The 17,374-nt window shown below is 41.0% G+C and overlaps 1 protein-coding gene across 1 annotated transcript in view; it reads left to right on the top strand.

The window, feature by feature from the left end:
- LOC137426594 (synaptosomal-associated protein 25) overlaps positions 1–17,374 on the top strand; it is a 121,460-nt gene that overhangs the window by 80,685 nt on the left and 23,401 nt on the right. The window contains exons 2-6 of the mRNA XM_068115260.2: positions 5,936–6,057; positions 10,387–10,428; positions 10,863–10,911; positions 12,518–12,635; positions 16,670–16,804. Of these exons, the coding sequence (XP_067971361.1) occupies positions 5,989–6,057; positions 10,387–10,428; positions 10,863–10,911; positions 12,518–12,635; positions 16,670–16,804 (413 nt within the window). The 5' untranslated portion in view covers positions 5,936–5,988. The remainder of the gene's footprint in view (positions 1–5,935; positions 6,058–10,386; positions 10,429–10,862; positions 10,912–12,517; positions 12,636–16,669; positions 16,805–17,374) is intronic.

Genomic DNA, 17,374 nt, shown 5'->3' with positions numbered 1-17,374 from the left:
TCTCGGGGTGGAATGCATTTTCACAGCTCGGCTTCGAAAAACCGAGCAATGTATGCGGATGGTCAGTCTCCTGTTGGTTGGGTCCGTCCGGCATTTTCGATTCTGGGTAGGAGGCATACTCGGGCCGAGGTTCCAAGGTCCATCTCGGCGTGGAACCTTTCGGTCTCCGGCCCGATGACCCAACCTCCCCCGGTCGGAACACCGCGCCCGCCAGGGGGCGAAGGTCCTACCTGGCCTTTCTCCCCCGGAATCGTGCCGCTCGCCGCTACGACACGGCACCGACCATACAGGGCGGAGCCCGGCCCGAATCGTGCACGGCGCTCCATGCAGGAGCGACGCGGCAACGATCCCCACCGGCCCCTGCAGCACACAGCGCGCACCACGCCCCGAGAGCTCGCGTCGGCTATCCGTCAGCCTAACCGCTGCCCCGGTCAGCGTCGATGCTCGAATCGCATTTTCACATCTGCCCGCGGCCCGTTCTACACTCACACATTCCATACACTCCGTTACTACACACTCTCGCGCACATTCTTGCGCACTCATTCTACTCACACACTCCATTACGCACTCCTCTCGCGCACCTTCTTGCGCACTCTCCTCCGGTACGTACTCCGTACCCACCACGGGTGTGCACTTTTGCATCCACCCACTCAGCGCGCACCTACCCACAGGTGTGCAATCTCCTGTCGCACACCCAATCACATGCTCTGGTGTGCCTCCCCGCACACTCTCCACAACCAACTCAGGTGTGCATCCTCGCACACTCTCTCCATCCATCTCACTCTCTGTGTCGCACTCCTCACACTCGGTTTCACACATACACTCCGTCATGCATTCGCTCTCACTTTCACACCCTGTCGTGCATCCTTCTTCGCACTCTGTAATACACTCGCGCTTCGGCGCGCATTTTTTTCTCACACGCGTGCCATTCTCTTTCACACAGCGCACCACGGACCTTCCACAAGCACCCGGGTTACGCCGGGATCCCAAGCGCGCGAAAAATCCTTTCGCGGCAAACCTTTTCACGCCATATACAGCCCGGGTTACCTTCGGGATCCTTTTCTCCACACGCACCTGCAAATATTTATTGGGATTAGCAAGTACGACATCATGATGTGAACACGGACTTTGCACACATTCCATCCTTTCCTCCCGTTGTTGCTCTTCTAAGTCCGCCATCTCTTCAAACCCAATTTCCACTATTTCTTCGATTTTATTTTATTTTTTCTCGACGACCGCTGGCGCTAATAAAATTTTCTCTTCTACTTCAGCGGTCGCCGGCTCCCCATACCCCGGGTCGCGATTTGTCTCCCGGTCCACCCGGCTGTGCTTTGCTCACCCTCGCTTAACCCGCGCTCCTCTAGTCGCGCTACCTCGTCGCGTACCCCCGCAACCTTTCCGCCCGATCTGCGGTCTCTGTCCTTCCCCATCTGTTTTATCTCATACCTGGCTTTCTCCCTCGCCAACCCCTCATTTATTTCCCGGGCTTGGTCATTTACGTCCTCCAACTGGCCCCCTAATTTGTTCTCTAATCCCCCCAATTTACTTTCTAACCCCTCAATTTGACTTCCCAATTGCTCCCCCATTCTATTTTCCATTCCCTCACTTATCGGCCCTCATGTCTCCCATCTCTTTCCTCAATCCCCCAATTTTTCTATCTAATCCCCCAATTTGCCTTCCTAATTCATTTCTCATTCCCTCAATTTGGTTTCCCAACTCCATTTGTATGGCTGCCTGCAGCTGCGCAATGAGGGCCTGCATATCCATCCCTCCCATTTGCGCAGCGGGCGTGGCCCTCGTCGCCATGTGTGAGGCGCCGCCATTTTGTGTGCCTGCAACCCCCACTGCCGCACCATCATTCCTTTCCTCCTCCATCTCTCCCAATTGTTCTTCCCTGGGGTCCTGGGTTAATTCTAACTCCTCTTCGTCTACCCCCACTGGCATCCGATCGCCTTAGTTATCCATGGCACGATTTAATTTGAATGTTAATAAAAATTTCGGCCGCTCGTAATTTTGACCAAATTTTTGTCCAAAATATAAAAAATTTGGTTCGGGTCCAAATCCCACTCTCCGACACCAATTGTTGTGGATCTCGGACGTCGGCTCTCCCTTTATCAAGGGGGGGTTAATCCCCTTGTCTTTTTACCTGGCCGACCCGAGTCCTAGAAGTTATAACGTTCCTTCCGGTCGGTGGTAAATAGGGTTGTTGGTCGAGTCTTAGTCCAATTACCTAAGTACTACCACCGGCCGTAAAGCAAGGAGATAACTCCCGCCCGAACGACGGCGTTAGTGGACACGCCGAGCGAAGCGAGCCGCGATTCGGGCCGTTAACAGGGACTAAACCCGATTATAGCGGTTTCAATCGTGCTACGTTTACCCAATGGAGAAAAGACTGATGCGATCGGATGGAGAGGAAACCAAGAGAATAGGAAGAACAAATGGGTTTATTAATTATGTACAAAGAAAGCAGAGGAAACGAAAGGAATATACAAGATAGGAAGAGGAAGAAGCAGTTACACAGGGCAGCCTTAGACAGTCTTATTCTTAATACCCCGGACAAACATACACACTCACACGGGGATTGTAGATGGTAGGGTGGAACAGGTAGAGGGTCCGGCGATGGCGTCCACCTCGTCCGGTCCCCGACTCGTACCGTGCAGCAGATGGAAAACGGCAGCAGCTCTCCACGTGTAGTGGAACGCGACCGGACAATTATATAACGGGGGCAAGCTGGTACGCTGCATACGTAATATGTGCACTATACAAAGGCGCCAAACGCCCCCTCTCCAATGTACTCCTTTGATTAAGGTCCTCCTTTCATCAGCGCCACTGCATCAGCCTCAGGTAAGTTCTGTCACCATCAGCGCTCTCTCCCATCAGTCAGTTCTTTCAATGCAACGCGCGTTCTTCCAGTAAGTAAGTGAACTTGCAATCACGACAGTCCTATGCGCAGTCCTGTAAAAGGGCTTTGCGTTCGCTTTTATAACTCACCAAGCGATCCCTCCGCGAGCCCCAAAGCCACGCCTGTCGGCGATGTCACTTCAGCCCTGGTTGGCTGGTTAAGGCTTACCGGCCCCGCCTTTGACGGCTGAATGACGTGGCCACACCTTCTTCTTGGCGTTCCGCCCCCTTTTTCCAGGTTTGCCTCGTGGCTTATGGCGGCGTTGAGCGAGCGCTAAGGCAGCTACTGCTGGCCGAGGCGCGTAACACTTGGGAGGGGCCATGAGGTACAGACTGTAGGGGCGCGTAATGGCATCGCTTGGAGAGGGAGGCTGACAAAATGAACGGAATGGGCCTACTTCTTATTTGATTGACACAACGCAGATTCAACTATTGGAAACACGGCCTTACCTTTACACATACTAATGAAATAACTGAAGTCCTATGGTGGCCTAAGCGTTCTTGTGGCCTAACTATGGGGTGCAACCTTTAACCTTTTAATAATGTCATATTTACACGTGTGGGTTCTCAAAACCGCAACAATATGTTTTATTGACACTTCAAGTAAGCAAAACAGGAAAAACCACGAGAGTGTCTTTCACGTTCGGCCGTGCATAAATTCCTCCCGAGAGGCTCCGCCCCTCCTCTCTGTCCCCACCCCATTGGTTGGAGGGAAACCTTCAAATCACACCTGTTACATTTGAGGAGCGAACGGATGTTATCCAGTCTCTCAAAGGGAAAGAAACGCTACAGTAGCTACCTCCAATATGCCTTCTGCTCAGCAAAAGAAAAGAGCTCATAATAGAAAATATTATGCAAATAACAAGCAGATGATTTTATCACGGGCACGTGACAAGTACCTTGATGAAAGTGGGGACAAAAACGCTGCCTCTAAAGCTAGCTATGCAGTGGGCTCTGTAAAGCGCAAAGCTGCTTTCAATAAATACAATAGTGCTCACAGAGACGAGCTCAAAGCTGCTTGTAGTGAGTACAATAGTGCTCACAGAGACGAGCTCAAAGTTGCTTGTAGTGAGTACAATAGTGCTCACAGAAACGAGGTCAAACCTGCTTTTAAAAGAAACTACATTGCTCACAACAACATAATAAAAGCTGTTCGTCATGTGTACTACAGTACTCACAGACATGAAGAACTAGCTGCTCATCGTGCACACTATCTATAGAAGGCCGTCTATTCTAAAGTGTGCTTGGACAATCACAGCAGAATGTCAATGATGGAAAGTCAGACAAGAAAAAGAAACCTGTTAATAACAGTAAACCCCAGACAGCCAATATACAGGAATGGCCTGATCATAGGTATTATTCCATCACTGAGGAATGGCAGCACTCAGCATGCAATATGCTCGGTCTCGTTTTCATCAGGTCCAATGGTATGAGTTGTGGTGGTCCAGATGAGATTCTTACATTTCCAGGCCATCACAGATTTCAAAAAATCAAAGGCGACAGGAACTGTTTATTTCGTTCATTTGCACATATCATCACTGGCTCGCAACAACAACATGGAGCTGTGCATTCTGCAATTGTCACACACATGTCTGATATTGACCAATTCATTCTTTCCACTGGTGTGTCCAGTGTTGAAGCCTACATAAGAGCTTCTCGTATGGACAGTGCAGGTACTTGGGGTACAGAAAACGAAATTCTTACTCTCGCACATTTGCTGAATACCCCAGTGCATGTGTACAACAGTGAGAGTATGGATTGGGTAAGGTACTCCCCTATGCATGTTGACAAAAATTTGCATGAACATGTCACGCAGATGGCTATGTACATCAGGCTGCAGCATGATCACTTTGATGTTGTTCTCGCGACTGTAAATCCACAGTAGCTATTTTGGCCGTTTCTAAGTGCAGGTCATTGTGTGGCATGAGGCTGGATGAAGACATTACTCTTTGAGAAACGAGCAATAAGACAGAGCTGCAAGATACAGTCAGCGTTACGTAAGACAATATAGGAACACATGTGCAGTGTTTGACTCTGCTGACTAAGATATCCTGACACTTTTGCTCCAAGGTTGGGTATCCTCCGAGTACCATATACCATTGTGTTATTCCACATTGTAAAAAATTACAGAAACAAGTGAATAAAAAAATTTATGCTAAATTAAAAAGGCAATATAGGGATGACAAACTACAGTCTAAAAAAGGTCCTGAGCCAGATAGGGATGATGTTGGTTTAGAGAGTAGCTAACAGTATTGCCATCACATAACAATCCCTACATCACTGCCTCCAGACTATTGTCTAGGTCTAGGCCTAGCTAGAAGTACTAGAAGCTCCTATATTTCATTTCTGCATAAGTATAAGAAGCTCCAATATAATTTCAGGGACTTCTTGGAGCTTCAGTTGTTTCCTACTTTTCTTTTTTTTATCAACTTCGAGTAACCAATCACAAATCGAGATAATTATAGAATGCTGTTATTGGAGATGTCCATGCAGTTTGTAAGAAGTTGGTGATCATGTACTGATATTATAACAATGTACTCGGGCTGCTAATTTGTAGAGTCTCAGTATGTGGCCACATTACAAGAGTAATCAAGTACTGTTGTAACCAGTGGAGTGTTTCTAGAAGCTTGAAGCAATAACTGATTAAGTGTAAATGAGGCAGTGATGTTGGTATTGTTATGTGATGGTAATACTGTTAGCTACTCTCTGAAGTCTAAACCAACATAATCCCTATCTTGTTTAGGACCTTTTTTAGCCTGTAGTTTATCATCCCTACATTGCCTTTTTAATTTAGCGTAATTTTTTTAATCCACTTGTTTATATTACTGCTTAAAGTAATATTACATATCCTACGCCCCCTTACATGAATCCCATTTGTTATTGTCCAGCTTTGATTGTGGACACTACATTTTGAGTCTATGTGATATTTTTTTGATCAAACCAAGAGCCACACTTTGCCAGGTTGTCAAATTTCACCTTACTTAAAGATTGATTGCTTACATTTTGAAAAAGCATTTTTTTCTCTGTTCTGCAGAGTTCAGGTCTTGACAAGTTCCAGTACCTGGTGACATCCACTCACAAGCAGCCATGGCAGATGATGACATGCGCACTGAGCTTGAGACAATGCAACAACAAGGCGAACAGATGACTGATGAGGTACGTGTTTCAAGACAACCGATGGAACCAATTATGGCGAGATGGAAGTGAGGATCAGTTATGATACCAATGCCATCATGAAAACTTCACAATATAAACTAGAACAAGCCATCAAAGATTGCATACCCTCAACCAGAATTGTTTCGTGGGGTTTTTTAGTCCGTATATTAAAGACGTACTCACATTCTAATTGTACATACTTTATGGATGTACTCACATTCTAATTGTACATACTTTATAGACGTACTCACATTCTAATTGTACATTCTCTATAGACATACTCACATTCTAATTGTACATACTTTATAGACATACTCACATTCTAATTGTACATACTTTATGGATGTACTCACATTCTAATTGTACATACTTTATAGATGTACTCACATTCTAATTGTACATACTTTATAGATGTACTCACATTCTAATTGTACATTCTTTATAGACGTACTCACATTCTAATTGTACATACTTTATAGACATACTCACATTCTAATTGTACATACTTTATAGACGTACTCACATTCTAATTGTACATACTTTATTGTCGTACTCACATTCTAATTGTACATACTTTATGGATGTACTCACATTCTAATTGTACATACTTTATAGATGTACTCACATTCTAATTGTACATTCTCTATAGACATACTCACATTCTAATTGTACATACTTTATAGACATACTCACATTCTAATTGTACATACTTTATGGATGTACTCACATTCTAATTGTACATACTTTATAGACGTACTCACATTCTAATTGTACATACTTTATAGATGTACTCACATTCTAATTGTACATTCTTTATAGACGTACTCACATTCTAATTGTACATACTTTATAGACATACTCACATTCTAATTGTACATACTTTATAGACGTACTCACATTCTAATTGTACATACTTTATTGTCGTACTCACATTCTAATTGTACATACTTTATTGTCGTACTCACATTATAATTGTACATACTTTATAGACGTACTCACATTGTAATTGTACATTCTTTATAGACATACTCACATTATAATTGTACATACTTTGTAGACATACTCACATTCTAATTGTACATATTTTATAGAGGTACTCCATTTTAAAAAGAGAACGTGTACTACTGGCTACTACTAGGTGGCATTTGAAGCCTTCATTGGCGCAAACTGTGTGGACAAACAGACAAACAGATGGACAAATAAACGGACCAAAATGTAATGCTCTCTCCTTTGGGGAGAGTATGAGACATATTATATGGTGGAATGACATATCTGAGGAAACTGTTTCCATTGCTGTGAATTGAAATGCACTACAAGAAACACAATATAGAGTTAAGAACATTCTTTTGGGAAGAATGAGGTAATATGGACGTTTTGTGGCCATGAACCTGGACGTCCCAGAGGATTAAATGAATTAGAAACTCTTCCAGGTATGTGCAGCCTGATAAAGCAGATCCTGCTGCTTGCTATTACCCACTATATTATAGGTCGTACTGCGGCGTTGTAAGTCGGAGACCATTACATTATCGACCTTTATAGGCCAGCTTGTTCAAGAAGGGGGACCAGCAAGTTCTGCTTTGTCAGTTTGGACCACTTTTGATTGTAATTTCCCCAGCAGCTTCTCCAGATATACTTGTGCAGACCATAGACAAGATGGCATGCGGCAGACATGTCCTCTTGGTCAGGACCGATGTCGCAATAACCGGCGTAGCACATTTTTACTGCTCCCACAACAGTGAAGGAGTTTATAGTTGAGCCTAGAGGAATTCATATACAGTCCGTATAGCTCAGGATAGCTTGTAATTAGAAAAGTGTTTATGTATAGGGTCGATATACACATACTTTACCCTTCTCTCTTTAAAACCACCACACTATTACATCAACACATTAGGATAATACCATTAAGATAATGAATGTCAACTTGGCTTGTAAAGACTGATTATGTAAACTTGGCTCGTATAGATTGATTATGTAAACTTGGCTTGTAAACTTGGCTTATAAACTTGGCTTATAAACTTGGCTTATAAACTTGGCTTGTAAACTTCGCTTATAAACTTGGCTTTTAAACTTGGCTTGTAAACTTGGCTTTTAAACTTGGCTTGTAAACTTGGCTTGTAAACTTGGCTTTTAAACTTGGCTTGTAAACTTGGCTTTTCAACTTGGCTTGTAATCTTGGCTTGTAAACTTGCCTTATAAACTTGGCTTATAAACTTGGCTTGTAAACTTGGCTTGTAAACTTGGCTTTTAAACTTGGCTTGTAAACTTGGCTTTTCAACTTGGCTTGTAATCTTGGCTTGTAAACTTGCCTTATAAACTTGGCTTGTGGTCTTGGCTTGTAAACTTTTCTTGTAAACTTGCCTTATAAACTTGGCTTTTAAACTTGGCTTGTAATCTTGGCTTGTAAACTTGGGTTATAAACTTGGCTTGCATAGAATGATTATGTAAACTTGGTTTGTAAATTTGGCTTATAAACTTGGCTTATAAGCTTGGCTTTTAAACTTGGCTTTTTAACTTGGCTTGTAAACTTGGCTTGTAAACTCGGCTTGTAAACTTGGCTTGTATAGAATGATTTATGTAAATCCAGCTTGTAAACTTTGCTTGTATAGACTGATTATGTAAACTTGGCTTTTAAACTTGGCTTGTAAACTTGGCTTATAAACTTGGCCTGTAAACTTGGCTTTTAAACTTGGCTTTTAAACTTGGCTTGTAATCTTGGCTTGTAAACTTGCCTTATAAACTTGGTTTGTAAACTTGGCTTTTAAACGTGGCTTGTAAAATTGCCTTATAAACTTGCCTCATAAACATGCCTTATAAACTTGGCTTGTAAACTTGGCTTGTAAAATTGCCTTATAAACTTGCCTTATAAACTTGGTTTGTAAACTTGGCTTGTAAACGTGGCTTGTAATTTTGGCTTATAAACCTGCCTCATAAACATGCCTTATAAACTTGGCTTGTAAACTTGGCTTGTAAAATTGCCTTATAAACTTGCCTTATAAACTTGCCTTATAAACTTGGCTTATAAACTTGGCTTATAAACTTGGCTTATAAACTTGGCTTGTAAACTTGCCTTATAAACTTGCCTTATAAACTTGCCTTATAAACTTGGCTTATAAACTTGGCTTATAAACTTGGCTTGTAAACTTGGCTTGTAATTTTAGCTTATAAACTTGCCTTATAAACTTGCCTTATAAACGTGGCTTGTAAACTTGGCTTGTAATCTTGGCTTGTAAACTTGGCTTGTATAGAATGATTATGTAAACTTGGTTTGTAAATTTGGCTTATAAACTAGGCTTATAAGCTTGACTTATAAATTTGGCTCACATAGACTGATTATGTGAACTCAGCTTGTAAATATGGCTCGTAAATATGGCTTATAAACTTGGCTTGTAAACTTGGCTTGTAATTTTGGCTTATAAACTTGCCTTATAAACTTGCCTTATAAACTTGCCTTATAAACGTGGCTTGTAAATTTGGCTTGTAATCTTGGCTTGTAAACTTGGCTTGTATAGAATGATTATGTAAACTTGGTTTGTAAATTTGGCTTATAAACTAGGCTTATAAGCTTGACTTATAAATTTGGCTCACATAGACTGATTATGTGAACTCAGCTTGTAAATATGGCTCGTAAATATGGCTTATAAACTTGCCTTATAAACTTAACTTGTAAACTAAGTAACTTGTAAACTGTAAACTTTAGACTGATTATGTAAACTCTGTTTGTAAATATGGCTTATAAACTTGGCTTATAAGCATGACTTATAAATTTGGCTTTATGTAAACTTATAAAACTTTAAGCTTATAAACTAGACTTGCCTTATAGACTGATTATGTAAACTCAGCTTGAAAACTTGGCTCATAAACATGGCTTATCAACTTGTCTTATAAACTTGACTTGTAAACTCAGCTTGTAAACTTGGCTCATACATTTGGCTTGTAAACTTGGCTTATAAACTAGACTTATACACTTGGTTCGTATAGACTGATTTATGTAAATCCGGCTTGTAAACTTTGCTTGTATAGACTGATCATGTAAACTTGGCTTATAAACTTGGCTTTTAAATGTGGCTTATAAACGTGGCTTGTAAACTTGGCTTATAAACTAGACTTATAAACATGGTTCGTATTGAGTGATTTGTGTAAATCCAGCTTGTAAACTTGGCTTGTGTAGACTGATTATGTAAACTTGGCGAATAAACTTGGCTTTTAAACTTGGCTTATAAACTTGGCTTGCAAACCTGGCTTATAAACTTGGCTTGTATAGACTGATTATGTAAACCCGGCTTATATACTTGGCTTGTAAAGATTAATTGTTTGAAAATCTCTCCACAGTCTCTGGAAAGCACACGCCGCATGTTAATGCTCGTCGAAGAGGTGAGACACCACACAGAGACCGGATTTGGGGTTTACAAACAGGATCTAGTCACTTTGTATGATGGTCACACTGATATTCAAACTAAAAGATCATTTTCAATACGGGGTGAATATTAGGAATGTAATTAGAGCAAGGAACGTGAAATAAAAGCAAGATGAAGGGGTCAGTGGAATCGTTTCGTGGAAATTTGATTAACTTGCTGTAGATGGATAAAGGGATGCGGATAGATGGATTCGAGCAGAAAGACTGACTTATGAGCAATGGGATAAGCTAGTGTAGATATAGATACACCGATGATGCCAAACCAATGTGTAGATGTGGATATTTATTGTCTGTATTGATTCACTTCCGAATGAATTCCTCACTCAATTAATAATTACTTTTATGAACTCTTCTTTTCTGTTCTATCCCGATATGCTTACCTTTGGCTTAGAGCAAAGATGCTGGAATTAGGACATTGGTTATGTTGGACGAGCAAGGAGGTAGGTGAACGTTTTGTTCAAAAAGTCTGCTCTTTTCTTAATTTTTCCATTAAGGTCGTTTTTTCCATGTCTTTTACACCATTTTAATATACACATGACACTTCTAGTGATCATTATACATATTAATTAAGTTAGAAATTGAAAGGTGTCACAAAGGAAGCGTGTGTGGGTATGTGTGTGTGTGTGGGTATGTGTGCATGTATGTGTGTGTATACGTATACGTATATGTGTGTGTGTGTGTGTGTGTGTGTGTGTGTGTGTGTGCAAGCAGGCCTTGTGCTGCATATGAACGAAGAAGGCTGGTGTTTAACAAAAAAACAGAAATAAATTTGGAGAAACACGAAATCCTTGAGGCAATCTATGCTTATTGCATCCTCCAAAGACAAACGGATCTGAGCTGTCTCAACTTTCTCGGCATCTAGCATAGCCACTAGCTAGGCCACAATTATGTTAAACAAATAAAGGTGCTTAAATTAGTCTTTATGTATGAATGTTGTATCCCATTGCCTGTCGATTGTCCAGCCATCAGATTACATCACATGTGAGCTGCATATGGATTGAACCACCTTTAGAGGCCATTTTTCCCCGCAGAGCAGGCGTTGGCCTTTTCCGGGCACCGTGGTCCCCTTTTTGAAGCAATGTTTATTGGCCGTATGCCCTTCCTGCCGCCAACCTTGTTGGTCGCCTCTTGCAACACACAGGGAATTGCCAGTAAGCTGGTACTCAATTTGCCGACCTCGGAAGGATGACAGGCTGAGTCAACCCCCCTGGCATCAATTCAGCGATCGAACGGGGTTCGAACCCAGGATCCTAGGATCCCAAGCCAGCACCCTAACCAGTAAGCCAACACCAGGCTGCATATGGATTGTTTAGCCTATATATTTGGGCCTCATATGTGATTTCTCCTGGCCATGGCTCCAAATGTGATGTGCGGAATTGCCCCAGACACCCTTACTACCCAATTACTGAATGATGTGTTGGGGACACACGATTTGGAAGCAAACACACAGTTGAGGCATTCGGCCTTCTCACGAGCATAGTCAGCTGTGGTGCAATTTGAAGAGAGGGTTGGGATGGAAGAGTATACACTAGAGACAGACTTAACAAGGTGTCACCAGGTTTTAAAGGAGGGAGACAAGTTTTAAAGTTCATTATTGAGGTTGGACAGATGTTGTTTTCTGACTCCCCTGAGAGTGGACACCCATTTGTTGCGGACTTTTTGAAATTACCTTCAGACAGGAAGAGAAGACAAATTATTATTTCAAAGCAACTACCTCACCAGAGGATTCAGTGCTGCAGATCCAAACACAGTCAAATGGAAGTATAAAAGAACAAAAATATAGCATATTGGTAAGCATTTCATCGAAAAATCCTATTAGCACATGGTATCAAAAGTTTATAATAGGTGTATATTTAAGCAGAACATGATTATGTTTGCACAGTAGCTTATTTCGAATTTGTAAAGAGGGATAATAGAAGAAAAATAACTAATGGTGTTCATAATGTTCATGATTTTGATGTCTACCATAATCTGTGATTCTATGGACTATGAAAACAATGAAAAATATGCTGGATCTCATAATGTAAATGTCGACACTGTTTACAGAGCAACTGGAGCGCATTGAGGAGGGACTGGATCAAATAAACAAGGATATGAAAGAGGCAGAAAAGAATCTTTCAGACCTCGGAAAATGTTGTGGTCTATGTAGCTGCCCTTGTGACAAGTAAGTTGTACGTCAGGTAGTGTAAGGCAGTCGTGTGTCAAGATTTCCCGCATTTTGCATTTGTCATCTTGCCAAATCTTTGTACCAAATTTATAATTGGCCTCAGTGTATTAAAGCCAACTTTGTTTCAATGACTTCAACCTGCCCCTTCCTTCCCCACACTCCCTTTCCAATAACAAACACAGCAAAACATTCACTGGGGCAAAATGTAAGGGTATATATACCTTAAAGAAAGGTCACATCTGGTGATTCTGCCAAAAATATGGCTAATGTAACTCATGAAATGTAACTAACGTAACTAATGAATGAAATAACTAATGTAACTAATAACTTACATTAGTTACTATTACATTGTAATACCATGGGACTCCGCTATTCGCGGGGGATACGTTCTTGGAAAATGCTGCAAATTGCGAAACCGCGAATAGAGAGGACCGAACCGTGAATAGAGAGGCCAAATCCACGAATGGTGAGGCAAATCCCGAGAATGTTGACGATAATCTGCGAAGGTCAGGTCGATGAAAACGCGAAGTACACGGCAGCGAAAGTAGAAGCAGGTCATGTTCGCGGCTCGTAGAAGATGTTTTTTTTGCGTACGTCGAGCTGCTTTGTGCATGGCTGGTGAAAGATGGGTTTTATAAATGTGTCAAGCTCGTGAAAAAAAAAAAATTGCGTCCCTGAATACCCGTGAACACGGCTGCGAATAGGAAAAAAACCCCCAAAAAAACACAATTTCGCCGAACACGGCCGCGAATAGGAAAAAAACGCGATTTCACAGAACACGGCCGGGAATTGGAAAAAAGCCCTCAAATTTGTGGGACACTTTTCCATGAGTAAAGAAACACGTCGCATTTTATCAAACTTGAATACGCGGAACCCACGAATAGCGGGACCGCAAATAGCCGCAAATAGACCTTGACTTTGCATTTGACCTTTTTACCTCAAAAATAGTTGGTTTCCTTATTTAGTGACTCAATATGCAAATGCTGTTCTATTTTCAGGTCAATCGGATGAAAATTGATGGGTTTTCAAATGAAAATTGATGATTTTGGAAGTTTGACCTTGATGACCTTTGACCATTTGACCTCAAAAATAGATGGTTTCCAAATTCAGTGAGGGAATATGCAAATGCTTTTCTATTTTCAAGTCAATCGGATAAAAATTGATGGTTTCTCAGATGAAAATGGATGATTTTGGAAGTTTGACCTTTGACCTTTTGACCTCAAAAATAGTTGGCTTTCCAATTTAGTGTCTCAATATACAAATGATGTTCACATTTCAAGTCAATCGGATGAAAAAAGGCGATTTTAGAAATTCGACCTACAGATGACCTTTGACCTCAAAATCAATAGGCTTCTCAATTGTGACGAATTGTATAACTTGGTGAAGTTTCGTGACGATTGGTTTCGAATTGTGACGTTTAGGCGAGTGACGAAACAAACAAAAAAACAGAATGAGAAATCACTCACAGAGCAACACTTGGCAAAACAGAACAAAGTAGAATGGCACTCAGTAGAGCATCCTTTTGATCTCAAAAATAATTTGCAGTTGAATTCAGTGACCTGATATGCAAATCGTCTTCAAAGTTTAAGTTAATCGGATGAAAATTGACAATTTTAGAAAGTTGGCCTATGTTAACCTTTTGGCCTATGCTGATCTCAAAAATAGTTGGTGTTTGAATTCAGTTAACTGATATGAAAATCCTATTCAAATTTCAAGTCAATCGGATGAAAATTGAGGATTTTAGAATTATGAAAAAAAAGTGGTTGACCTTTTGGCCTATGTTGATCTTAAAAATATTTGGTGGTTGAATTCAGTTAGCTGATATGAAAATCAATACAAATTTCAAGTGAATCGGATGAAAATTAAGGATTTTAGTAAATGGAGAAAAGTGGTTGACCTTCGGCCTATTTTGAACTTTTGACCTTAAAAATATATAGGATTTTTTCAGACCACAAACTCTACCATTTGGTGAAGTTTCGTTAAGATTGGTTTAAAATTGTGACCTGTAGGCAAGTATAAGTGAGCGGACAGACAAATACACACAAACACACAGACAAACACACACAAACCCGAGTGATCAACATCTTTTTTTTCTTTTTTTGCCAAGTAATAAGAAACGCAACCGACCAATATACTTGAAAAATCTTCGATCTTGCAGGCAATAATCATAAATAATAAATAAATATAATAACGAAATAATATTGTAATCGCTATATTACATTGTAATAACTAATGTAATTAACTAATGTAACTAATGAACTAAATGTAACTAATGTATGGCTAATGAAAAATGTGGCTGCCAGACCATGTGACCTGTGATGTTTTTGCAAACACCCTGGTTTCTCTTCATTTCCCACAGCAGTTAGCTTACCTCGATCAATGTTCTGTCGATTCCATTCATCGTTCTACCTGCCCGCCAATGCAGACAGACACTGGCCTTAATTTTCCATTCTCCTTTTCCAATAGTTGCTTTTCCTTGTTCTGTGCAGTGGGAAGAATTTTTTTCTTTTTCATAATGTCAACTTCCATGGTCATTCACTTCTGGTTCATTAATTTGGCTGACTAACACGTTTGCCACACAATGAACTTTATGGTACACGTGCATCTGTTTTTTCAATAATACAAATATTTCCAATACTTTGATTTAAAGTCCAAAACCAATTTTATGGGATTTCAAATTGAATAAGAATGACACAAAATCGGATAAAAGCATAATTCATGGAAAGGCAGTTGACTTCCCTGATGATGAAATGCAAGGAGAAAGTAACGAGAGGAAACAATTGGTCTTGCATTTTGTTGTTTCAAGAAAGTTTTTCAAAACTTTTAAACAAATAAATAATCTTCACTCTTGTATTACTATAAGAGTGAAGATTAGTTATTGATTTTAAACGTTGTTTTTCAAACATCAGGCTGCGGTGTCGGACCCAAATGATTGTAAGTCGAGTGATGTAAAACTCAAGTCCCGGACTTGGACAAAATAGCAGAGAATTTTGTTTGAGTCGAACTAGGATGTGGATGCAGATTGGAATGTAAGGACTCCGCCCGACAGATTAAAATTGGGAACTGAGGATTCAGACTTAATATTTCGGCCAATAATATAAATGAACACCCCTCATATAGATTTTGTGCATGTTATGAATGAACAAAGAAAGCTCTTGTAAGTTTATAAGACAGGTAAGTGAGAAAAAGGTACTTTTTCTGAAAGCCTTGACTTGACGATATAATTGGTGATGAAAACTGCAGACAAATCGGATCACGTACTTAATCGTTTGTACACTTTAACCAGGCCTAATTGTATGGGCATGGCATTTCCATAAACAATGGTATATATACACCTGGATAACAGATGGATGGCAAAAAAAATCTCAGCCAAGTGCTATGATCATCAACTTTTTGACATATATGGTGGCACATTCTGCATCTATCTCCACAAAATATACAGACATACTGTATCATCAGAAGACCTGTGTGTCATTGCACCTCGCTCATTCGCTTTCATTGTTTTACCCCTCAAGATGCTAAGTGCATATGTTGCCATGAAAACAATCACTTGATTTCCAACGATCCAATGGAATTGTGAGAAATCATGATACCCACGCAAACAACATGAAGCATGATAATTATGTCGGCGACTTTGAATTTTTGGGCATCAAGGAATATTTGGTTCTGTAATGCGTAGACACCAGACTCGATGGTGTAATGGTTGGAGTGTCTGCTCGGAGTCTGAGAGGTCAGTGGTTCAAACCCCGGGCCGAGTCGCACCATTTAAAAGTGGTGCGTGCTGCTTCCTTACCTGTCGCTCTATATTTAAAAGGATATGGTAAAACAATGCTGGAAAGGCAATGGCAAACCACCAAGTACAACTCTTGCCAAAACAACTACTGTGGCAGCACCAAGTCCCAGAAGTAAAGAGTATGGTAAATCAAAAAAAAAATGCACAGATAAAATAAGTGGCAGATTATACCTCCATAAACCGGAAAATATACAAACGCATGAAACACATAGCTACTAATTATTTATTTGGCACACAGACTCAGAAACTTTGAAGCAGGCGATGCTTATAAGAAGGTGTGGGGGAAGAAGGATGATGGAGTGGTGTCCAGCCAGCCGGCCCGTGTGACGGACGAACGCGAGCAGATGGCTATGAGTGGCGGTTACATTCGCAGGTAAGGGCATCCTTAGGGCAGGGCCTCTTGGTGAATATTTGATGTGCATTTTAAAGATTAAATGAAAATACAGTCATTTGAACATTTTATGGAATTGCCCAGTTAAGTCTGGACTATCAATCTACACAATACATTCACAAGAGTGAGATAGATGCTTCATGTGTTTCACGGTCCATGCCGTGGCAACCTGCCTATTTCTCCCCTCCCCTCGCACTTGGGGAAGAGGAAGAAGCCTTGGCCATCCAACATGGTTGCCCCTGATTGATGACGAGAAAAGCGATGTGACATTGGACCACGGAGCACCGCTGTGCTGATTAGTTTAGTGTCGGTGCCGCTGATTGAGACACAAATCTGTCGCTAGGCGTGGGGCAGCCATTGATTGGTGAAGAAAGCCAACGTGGATCTCTTAAGGGTGGGTGAGGTAGAATAAGGCGGTGTTCTCTTTGGTTGGATCATGTTCGAGAGTCCAATGAGAACCAATGTACATGAATTAAACTTTCCAACACTTAGAACCTTTCGATCCTGCCTGCAATCCTCTATGTCACCAGTTTTTTGTGTGCATGGTTGTTG

The sequence above is a fragment of the Myxine glutinosa genome, chromosome 5 (genome assembly GCF_964187855.1).
Source record: "Myxine glutinosa chromosome 5, kmMyxGlut1.1, whole genome shotgun sequence".
NCBI classification, from domain to species: Eukaryota; Metazoa; Chordata; class Myxini; order Myxiniformes; family Myxinidae; genus Myxine; species Myxine glutinosa.
This window is presented reverse-complemented; position numbering and strand designations above follow the sequence as displayed.